The following is a 9809-nucleotide window of genomic DNA, read 5'->3' on the forward strand; positions in this document are numbered from 1 at the left end:
AAAAAAAAAAAGCAGCAGCAATGGAGAGGAAGCACAATGGAACAGTACAAGTTGGTAGGGAAAGAGATGGGGCAGGAGCGTCCTGGGGGTGTCACAGCCCCTCACCTTGTCCTGCACCGCTGCCCTCCTCACGATGTGCTCCAGGCGCTGCTGATGGTTGTGGGGTGCTGCTGGTCCTTCAGCCCCCATCTCCACATCCCCCATCTCTGCTGGCTCCTGCAGGGAGAAGAGCTCTGAGCACAGCCTCTGGGTGTACCCAGGAAAGGGAAAAGCTCTCAGGAGTGAGTGTGTGTGCGAGTTATTATCCTACTGCACACAAATACCTGCTCATTCCCACCCAGGAAACACAGGATTTCATGGCTTTGTTACAGATAAATGCTTTTTTGTGTGCGCTATGGATAAAAAGCCTACTATGAGTCTATAATTTGCCACCTATCTGGTTTGCAGTACCTCAAGGACATGGGAAGGGTCTGTCATCAGGTTCAGTTCCTGATTGGGGACTGCACATTGGCACCATGTAAACAAGAAACCCCCAGAGAGGGTTCTGTGCCATGGGTGTCTCCAGAGAAACTGCAAGAAGGGTCTCCCAGGGACCAATTATCCCCTGGCACCAGGCAGGATAGGCAGAGCTACATGGGTCAAGTTGGAAAGAACTGCTAAATACCACCTGGTCACACTGCCTGCACTGAAAAGGAATGCCCACAGGCCTATCAGGTGCTCAGAGCCCAGGCAACCCAGGGAAGATGTGTACAGGCAGGGGAAGCGAAATTCCCACCTTGTCATTGCACTGGTTGAGAAAGGTGAGGGTTTCTGAGCTTTAACTCCCAAAGAATGGTCTTTTTGTCCTGTTTCTGGGTTAGCTGCTGTGCTGCCCTGCAAACCCCAAGCAGATGTGGGGTGAGGGGGAGGGACAGGGGCCTTAATCCTGGATTTCCATGTGCAGAGCACAAAGCCTGCAGCTGTACCTCTGCTGCCGTCCGCGGGCAGATGGACTGTGTAACCCCACACACCTTCCAGCTGTGCCCACCCCCAGACTCCTTTTGAGGTTTCTTCTGCTTTTGAGGATCCACTCAACAGCCTTAAGGACTTTATTCATGGCTGGACTCGATCTTAGGATTGTTAAGGTCAGAAAAGTCCTCTATTTATGATCCCACTGCCCATCTGCACCCCAGGCCAGGACCTGGGGGTGCTGTACCCCCACCCCCCAGCAGTCCACTCCCTTCCCCACCTCGCTGAGGTTCCGCGCCTGCAGCACCGCCTCAGTCCTCCGCATCTTCTCCATCTCAATCTCATGGGCAATGAGCTGCTTGGCCTGGTAGGTGAGCTGCTTGCGGGCTGGCAGGTCAGGGAACCTGCACACATCCTCCACGTTCCTGCAGGGAGGAGGGGAGAACATCAGTCCCTTGTGAATAAAGAATCAGCAGGGCAGACTGAGCTCAGTAGGACTTGCCGCCCCATCCCTTTGCAGAGGGGTTTAAACACAGCAAGATCTGATTTCCAGCCCTGTCCTCTCCCTGCCCCAGCGTGGGGGAGATGACTCAGTTTCCCCATTGCTGCCCTCTCCAGGTCAGCACAGTTAACATCAATGTGCAAAGGCATCCAGCAAACAGCATAGGACGTGCAGAGCTGTGCTGCCCCGCAGCTCAATGACAATCCCGAGGAGATTATGTGCTTTTCAGCTCGGTTTTAGTGCAGGAACTGGAAATCACACAGTGCTCTGTGCTGAGCAGATTGCCACAGGAAAGCCAAAGTCACAGCACTGCAGCTCAGGCTCCAGCAGCAGTGCAACCCTTCCCACGAGCTGCAGACACCTCTGAGCAGAGTGGTGCCATCGGATGGCTCTGCACTTGTGAGAGCTCAGAGCAAACAAGAGGTGTTGCTGCTAGAACAGCTCTGCTCCACACAGCGTGGGGTGGGCCAAGCAGCGCAGGGTGGGCCGCACAGGGAGGTCATGCCCCCACCCCAGCAGTCCAGTGGGCGTTTCTGTGGGAAAAGAAATAATGCACTGCTCTCTAATTAGATACAGCTGCTTGATTTAACAGAGGCTAATTTTGTAATTAACTTTGTAGCAGGAAGACATTAGCATTGCTCCCAGCTCTGGTCAGGTCTGTGCTATGTCACCAAAAACCCAGGAGTGTGTAAAGCTCTGTGGGTCCTGCACACCAAGGAGTTGAGCAGGGCAGTAACACGCTATGAACGCACAAAGTCAGCAAATAAACCCAAGGCTGCTACTTGTGTTCTCATCCCCATGCAGCCCCCACCTTGTGAACAGCCAGCAGCCTGCAGGAGCAGGGCCAGCACCCACAGCACCCTGCCTACCTCATCCTTGCTAACCAAGCACACAGGTGCCCCTGGCCTGTGATACACCCGGGTTTCTTGCTGTCAGCCTCAGCCCCTCCACTGCCAGCTCACAACCACCCTGCTGGGAGCCAAGGACAGCTGCCTCTTTCCTCCCAACTTGATTAACAGCAGCACAGCCCTGCCTTGGCGCCAGCCTGCCAATGACCCAGGGGAAACACCACACCAGAAGCAGCTCTGAGCCAAGCCAGGGGGCACAGGGCTTTTCCTTTAAAAAAAGAAAAAAAAAAAGCCCCAAAATCTGCTATCAAGGTTATTTTCAGTCCAAACGCCTTCTCCCAACCCTTGGGACTCACGGGTCAAGCTTGTAGACATACTGGCCCTCAGGCAGGCGCTCCTGGTGGTAAGTGAGGTTATAGGCCAGCATAGTGCTGATGAGTGCTGCCAGCTGCTGCTTCTCCTTCAGGCTGTAGAGCTGTGTGTTCACCTGGGGGGAGCAAGGGGACAGGGTGAAAGGAGTGAGAGCACAGCTCATCCTGAGCAGTGTCCCAGCATCAAGAAAATCCACAGCAGCTTCTTGTCTCAGACAGTGAATGAGAGCAGACAATGAATACTTGTAAGGATCACATTAGGAAGGAGGTAAGTTTAGCTCCCTATATACCCTCAGATCAGAGCAGGGAGAAGTAAAGTTTTGCTTCTTATTTGGGACACCTAATAGGGTGCAGAGCAGGGGATTCTCCTCCAGCAGCCCACGGGGGAGGCACACAGAGGCACAGGTACAAAAGGGCAAAGCCACAGGACTGCACCCAGCATGGGGCCCCAAAGCCCTCACTCACACCAAGCCCCTAAACCCATGTGTGGGAGTCCCAGTGCCACCTCCCTTCCAATTCTGCAATTTAATTCTAATCCCAAGTATGGGATTTAGTATTGCATATAGCAGGCCTGCCTGGCTGCACAGAACAGGGACACATCCCAGGCTGGGAGCCACTCACAGAGAACACAGGGGAACACTCACCGGCCGCAGCTTGGGTGCGATGATATCCAGCAGCAGGCAGAGCACCTCCAGAACAAGAGACTGCTGCCCAGCACGGCTGCGGGCGCTGGCTGTGATCCCTGACACCATGGACACCATGAGGTTCTGCATGTGGTTCAGCTTGGCCAGGGCCTGCAGAGAGGGATGGGAGAGAAGAAATGGCTCAGCCACGTCCCCAGGAGGAACGAAGTACCACCAGCACTGCATGTTCCCAGTACTCACCTCATGATGGCTGCTGGGGTAAGAGAGCCGGGGGATGCTGGTGGCTGCAAAGAGCAGGTGGAATGCCACGGGCAGGAAGGGCAGGTAGCGCATCAGCTGGAAACTCTGCCTGTGCAGCACAGCCCTACTCAGCATGTCAGAGAAGCACAGCCATTCCAGGGCTAGGCACACCGAACCAAAACTGGAGTCCCTCAGCTTCATATTCAGGAAATTCTCATAGAGACCCTGCAAGTGGCCAGGCAGTAGGATCAAAGTCACTGGGATTTTGAGAATCCCACTGAACTGAGCCCCAGCACCTTGTATCCCACCCCCAGTCAGCAAGGGCAATAACTTGTATGCCCAGCTTTCCAACCTGAGCAAGCTTCTCCTGCTCCCCCGAGGAGCTGGCGAGGTGAAGGACGCGGTGGAAGCGGTGAGAAGAGGCAGTGAGGGCAGTCCTCACACCAAGGTGTGACAGTTCATCCTCATCTGCCAGCAGATGATTGGGCAGCGACGGATCCATCCCTATGTGGTGCCTGCGGAGAGCAGGAGGGACAGAGTGAGCACAGACTGCCCATAGCTGTAGCTGTCCTATCCTTAGGGGTGTCCAAGGCCAGGCACTAGCAGCCCTGGACAGCCTGAGCTGGTATGGGGCAGCTGTCCATTAAGGTTGGAAAAGCCCTCTAAGATTATCAAGTCTGACCACAAACCCATGTCCCTCAGTGCCACAGCTCCACAGTTCTTGAGCACCTTCAGGGACGGTGACCCCACCACTCCCCTGTGCCAATTATTGAGTGCATCTGGAATGTACAAATCTGCTGAGACAGAGCCTGGCCTCCAGGATGTTTCAGGCTTTTCTGCTGCAGCTTCTGAATAAAGAGTCCACAATGCAGCATGTGCCAGCCAACAAATTCCCCTCTTACCTCTGAACTCGTGGGAGCTGGAATATCTCCTGCCAGATGGAGAAGAGTCCCTTGTTCTGATCCTTCAGGCCAATCCTCATTGTCTGCACCATTCGCACATCCAACTCCTTCTGGCCTCGGCCGTGCAGAAACTGCAACACAAGACACAAACAAATAATACAACCACAGAATCACTGAGGTTGAGGAAGACCCTAAGATCCCCAAGTCCAATACCAACCCAACCCACTACGCTCACTGACCACATTCCTCTGTGCCACATCTCCCACAGTTCTGGAACACCTCCAAGGATGGTGACCCCACTCTTTCCCTGGGCAGCAGTGCCAGTGCCCAGTCGCTCTTCCAGAGAAGAAATGTTGCCCAATATCCAACCTGAACGTCCCCTAGCACTACATAAAGCCATTCCCTCTTGTCCTATTGCTGTTACCTGGGAGAAGAGGCCAACTACCCCTTGCCACAACCTCCTTTTGGGGGTGTCGTAGAGACCCATAAGGTCTCCTCTGAACCTCCTCTTCTCCAGACTGAGCCATCCCAGTTCCTTCAGCCACTCCCCATAAGACCTGTACTCCCTCCCCCAGCCCCTGGCACTACACATACCTGCAGGGTGTTGATGCATGAGCGGATGTCATTCTCTGTCTTCTCACACAGAGCCAGCAGCGCTCCCATGTCTGCCCTCATGCCCTGCTGCTGGGCAATCTGTAGGAGAAGGAACTGAGCACTGCTCCTGGCCATGCAGCCATGCAGGGAGCAGTGCTGGGGCTAATCCATACCTCCCCGAGGCGCTGGGCCAGCCGGGATGGGGCTGTCCGGGGGAAGCTGAGCAGGAATGCCTGCTGCCGCAGTGGTCGGAGCGCAGGGACATACCTGGCACAGGGACAGAGGGTGGTGAGGGGCTGGCACTGCTGCCCAGAGCTGTGGGTGTCCATCCGTGGAGGTGCCTGAGGCCATGGATGGGCAGCCTGAGCTGAGGTTGGGGGAGTGGGGCAAAGTGGGAGGGCAGCCAGCCTATGACAGAGGGTTGGAGGGGCTGCGAGGTCCCTTCCAACCCAACCATGCTATGGTTCTATGATTTTATGATCTATAAGGTCTCTTTCAACCCAACCATTCCATGGTTTTAACAAGATCCCTTCCAACCCAATCATTCCACAGTTCTAATGAAGTCTCTTACAACCCAATCACCCTATGGTTCTATGATGTTTAAGGTTTCTCCCAACCCAAGCACTTCCAGATTCTATGACACCTGAGCCACCCTTAGGGCAGGTGTCCCAGCTTCTCTCCTGACACCCACTGGTCATTGCAGATGCAGATCACAGGCCGCAGCAGCAGGCTGCCCTCTCGCCTTCTCCGTCGCCCTCCGCTTGCAGCCACCTCACCCTCAGGCTCCTTGCTGTTGATGATGTTCAGCAGCACAGTGATGGAGGCCTTGTGAGAAACAAAGGGACAGAAGGAGTGAGTGCTTGCTGTTTAGAGAAATAATTAAGCAAATAGTGGCCAGATGAAAGCTTGAGAAGCGGGGCCATGTGAACCTAATGAAGTTCTACACAGCCAAACACAGGGTGCTGCACTTAGGTCAGGGTAATCCCAGGAAAAAAAAATCATAGGGAGCAGCCCTGCAGAGTAGGACTTGGGAGTTGAGTGGATGAGAAGCCAGTTATGAGCCTGGGCCAATAGTTATCCTAGGCTGCATCAACAGAGTGGAGGCACAGGCTGCCTTGTTGTGTTGCCCCCAGGCCAAAGACGGACCCAGGGCAACCTGAGCTGGTGGAGGGCACTCAGCCCACGGCAGGGGTGGGGCTGGGGGGCTTTGGGGTCCCTTCCAACCCAACCACTCTGTGATTCAAAGACATAAGCCCAGGTGAGGCCTCACAGTGGGCGCGCCATCAATCTCATCGATGATCAGGCAGTTGGGTTTCTCCTCAGCACCCAGCACCGACTTCATCTGGGTGGCAGCTTCAATGCGTGTCTTGAAGGTCTCCGGGCTGCGGTCATCACTGTGGGACACCAACTCAGCTCAGTGCCACCCCAGCGTGACCATCCTCGCAAGGTCGTGCTGGTGCTCACCTGGCATTCATCTCCACCACGTTATACCCTGCATGCTGTGCAATGACATGTGCCAGTGTTGTCTTCCCCAGGCCGGGTGGGCCACACAACAGGGCCACCTGTAGGGAGAGGGGGTATGGGGAGGCATGGAGCAACCACAATGCCAGGAGGACAGCTCTGCCTTTAGCCCTGGTTGTGTTTGTAGAGATACTGGGAGAAGGTCACCATGGGAGGGAAAATAGAGCAAGAGCTCCCAGAGGTGACAGTTGTCCCAGCTGGCATCACTCATGCGTATGTGTGTATTTATAGGACAATAGAAAAAGGTGCACAAAACCCCTTAAAGAATTATACTTCCACAAGACTTCCTAGCATCTATTTTTGCTTCCCTGTTGTTGTTTTTTTTTGTTGTTGTTGTTTGTTTGTTTTTTATAGTCTTCCACTAAATGCAGCAAAGCTGTAAGATGGCCTGTTACCTCTGCTTCTTCTGCCCTTTCAGCATTCCTGCTCTTTTCTGGATGCAAAAGCACTTGCCCAGAACCATACCATGTTTGCCCATAGTGAACAAAGTCAAGTCCAACCTCTGACAGGCTGGGGCTTCTTTCCTCTACCAGCCCATCTAATATGGCTGGCCCTGATCCCCTCCCCTGGTGCGATGCTATGATGGGATGATAACAGCAGGGTAGCAAAGTCTTCAGCTACAGCAAATGAGAATGAGGCTAAATGCAGAAGCCACAGATACAGAAACAAAGGAAAAGAGCTGCTTACCTTTGAAAGACCTCAGGGAGGCAGAGACCTCCAGCAAGAGATACCCTCATCTCCACTGTCAACCCTTAAATGAGGCCTTGGAAGGGGGTGGATCCTGGCTTCACCCTTTCCAGTCACTCAGGTGTATTGCATGCACCTGAGCTCCCCTGGGTTGGCCCTGCCTTCCCACCAGGTGCTCAATCACTGTTTCAGGCCATGAAATCACTGTTTCAGGCCATGACTTAGCATTTCTGCTACACAGGTTAACATATTACCCAACTGAAACAGAAGATTAAACAAAAAACAACTGTAATAAAACACGGCGTATTTCTAAGTGAGAGACATGGAAGAATATTTCTCCTGGATCTGTACTGGAAGAGAAACGACAGACGCTGCTCCTTTCCAGTGCTGGAGTCTGGGGGAAACTATGTGGATGTGCTCTGTGCCCTGCCCCGCTCACCTTGTACTTGGGTCTCTTGTGCTGGTCCAGCTCAGCCTCCAGGATCTCCTCTGTGAGCTGTGCCTTAGTTTTCCACTTGTTCTGTGGCTCCTTGGGCTGCTTGAACGGGGGGTGAGCCTCAGCACCAGGCTTTGCCTTCTTCACGGGCTTCTCCTTACCGAACACCACTGTGTCCCAAAGCTTCAGCCACTTCAGCAGGCAGCGGTTTGTGTACTGAGCAGCAAACAAGAATAATAGCCATCACCAATGAACCTCACAAACATCCAGCCAAGGGTTGAGAAAGTTCTTTCTCTTTCATGGCAAACCCAACCCAACCACCCACAGCATTAAGGAATAAAGCAAACATCCACCCAAACCCCGCTGACCCTGGCAGCTCACATCGTCGCTGAGCAGCTCTATGTAGCGCCGGGGAGCAAACTTGTCCACCCAGAGGCAATGGGGAGTAGGCTCCTCCTCAATCATGTCCCCAGGCTGCTCTGTGGCCTCATCACTGGTCTCCAAGGAGCTAAAAGGAGGAGTGAACACAAGCCATGTGGCAGAAGGAGGCAGAGCTGGGAGCTCATCCCATGTCTCCCAGATTAAGAACAGTGCAGGCAGATATGGATCCCACATCCAGACCCACTGCAGCATCTCACAACCGAGAGCGTGGTGAGGACAGGAGCTGCCCAGACCTCACCTGTTTATTATCTCCGTCAACTGCTGTGATGCTTCCACAGCTCTCCTCCGATGCTGGGGCACAAACAGGGTGAGAGGGGTGAGGAACGCCCCACCAGCCCATGAGGATGGATGAGTGGGGCCAGGGGCTGTCAGGAAGGAGCAGTACCTCTTCATACACTTGTTCCTTCAGGTAGGAGAAGGGGACTCCCAGCAGATGGAGCGGCCGGTTCCAGCCCACAGAATCATGGAGCTGCGAGGAACAGAGGAGTGCTGATGCTCAGCACATGTTCCATGTACCATCAGAGCTCCTGAACTGGATGGAGGTCACTTTACCTCTATCCCTATCTGGGAGGGATCGTCCTTCACTGCCATGAAGACCCTGGTGCCCTCACTGGATGTCACATTGATGTAGTCCCCCAGGACAGGCGGGCGCTTGAGGACACGCTTTGGGTTCTCAGTGGGTGGTGAGCTCTGCAGGGGCCCCAGGCCGCTCACCTCCAGCTCTGAGCTGGGAAATGCCAGGCTATTTCAGCAGAGGGTGAGAGAAGGAGCAATCAAACCCCATCCATGGAGATCCCGCAGCATCGGTGGGCAGATAATACAAAGCTCAGTGACACAAAGACACACGGCCAACCTGGCAGCATGGGGACCATGGGGTGACGCTGAGCCAGGCACAAGCGTGACAGCATCCTGGAGGACATCTGGGTCCAGCTCACCATCTCCACCAAAGTTCAGCTTCTTCACAGCTTCCAGCCGCTGCCTTTTTGGCTTTGGAGCTGTGCGAGACACAGAGGTGGGAGAAAGATGAGAGACACGGCACGGAGCAAAGCCCAGAGCAAGCTGGGATGCAGCAGGAAGCCACAGAGTGCTCACATCACCAATGCAGCAAAACCTTACTGAGGGCCACGGGGGACTCTGCAGGCAGTGAGGGCAGTGGGGAAGCGTGCAGGGCACACTCCTGGCTCCTCTTCCTGGCGTTGAGGCCCACAGCCAGGCCAGCTTCGTCCTGCGGCTGCTTCCTGCTGCGGAACTTAGAGACTTTGGGGCCGGGAGGGGATGGGTAATCTGGAAGGGAGTGCAGGGTGGTAGTGGTGGGAAGGGACCTCCGGGTGCCTTCAGTGCCACCTTACCGCAGCACGGACACCCAGAGCAGGGGGCCAAGACCGCGTCCAGGTGGGTTTAGGGTTAGGGTTACGGTTAGATCTTCAAGGAGAGCCCACAGCCTCCCTGGGTCCCCTGTGCTTCCCCACTCGCACAGCACAGCACTGCTGCCTGATGGGACCTCCTGCACTCCGGTTCGTGCCCAGCGCTTCCGCTCCCACCACCGAACAAAGCCTGGTTCCACACTTACAGCACGGGTGGGATCCCCGAGCCGCCTCCCCTCCGAGCCACTCGGCACAGCTCCCGGCCCTCCCCCGTGGCTCCCCCCCGGCAGCAGCGCATGACCCCAGCCCCC

General features: G+C 54.9%; 1 protein-coding gene across 1 annotated transcript in view; it reads right to left on the minus strand.

Moving 5' to 3' along the window:
• Window positions 1–6: 6 nt before the first annotated feature.
• Window positions 7–9809, minus strand: part of CHTF18 (chromosome transmission fidelity factor 18) — a gene marked incomplete at its 3' end in the record, with an annotated part of 26995 nt that continues 17192 nt past the window's right edge. Inside the window, exons 2-20 of the mRNA XM_019620621.1 lie at window positions 9251–9478; window positions 8988–9129; window positions 8687–8876; window positions 8520–8603; window positions 8373–8425; window positions 8075–8201; window positions 7697–7909; window positions 6514–6611; window positions 6320–6443; window positions 5741–5874; window positions 5223–5316; window positions 5050–5148; window positions 4456–4586; window positions 3906–4068; window positions 3554–3778; window positions 3314–3463; window positions 2655–2785; window positions 1229–1373; window positions 7–216 (exon numbers count right to left, since the gene is read on the minus strand). Of these exons, the coding sequence (XP_019476166.1) occupies window positions 7–216; window positions 1229–1373; window positions 2655–2785; window positions 3314–3463; window positions 3554–3778; window positions 3906–4068; window positions 4456–4586; window positions 5050–5148; window positions 5223–5316; window positions 5741–5874; window positions 6320–6443; window positions 6514–6611; window positions 7697–7909; window positions 8075–8201; window positions 8373–8425; window positions 8520–8603; window positions 8687–8876; window positions 8988–9129; window positions 9251–9478 (2741 nt within the window). The remainder of the gene's footprint in view (window positions 217–1228; window positions 1374–2654; window positions 2786–3313; window positions 3464–3553; window positions 3779–3905; window positions 4069–4455; window positions 4587–5049; window positions 5149–5222; window positions 5317–5740; window positions 5875–6319; window positions 6444–6513; window positions 6612–7696; window positions 7910–8074; window positions 8202–8372; window positions 8426–8519; window positions 8604–8686; window positions 8877–8987; window positions 9130–9250; window positions 9479–9809) is intronic.

Source organism: Meleagris gallopavo, chromosome 16 (genome assembly GCF_000146605.3).
Source record: "Meleagris gallopavo isolate NT-WF06-2002-E0010 breed Aviagen turkey brand Nicholas breeding stock chromosome 16, Turkey_5.1, whole genome shotgun sequence".
NCBI lineage: Eukaryota > Metazoa > Chordata > Aves > Galliformes > Phasianidae > Meleagris > Meleagris gallopavo.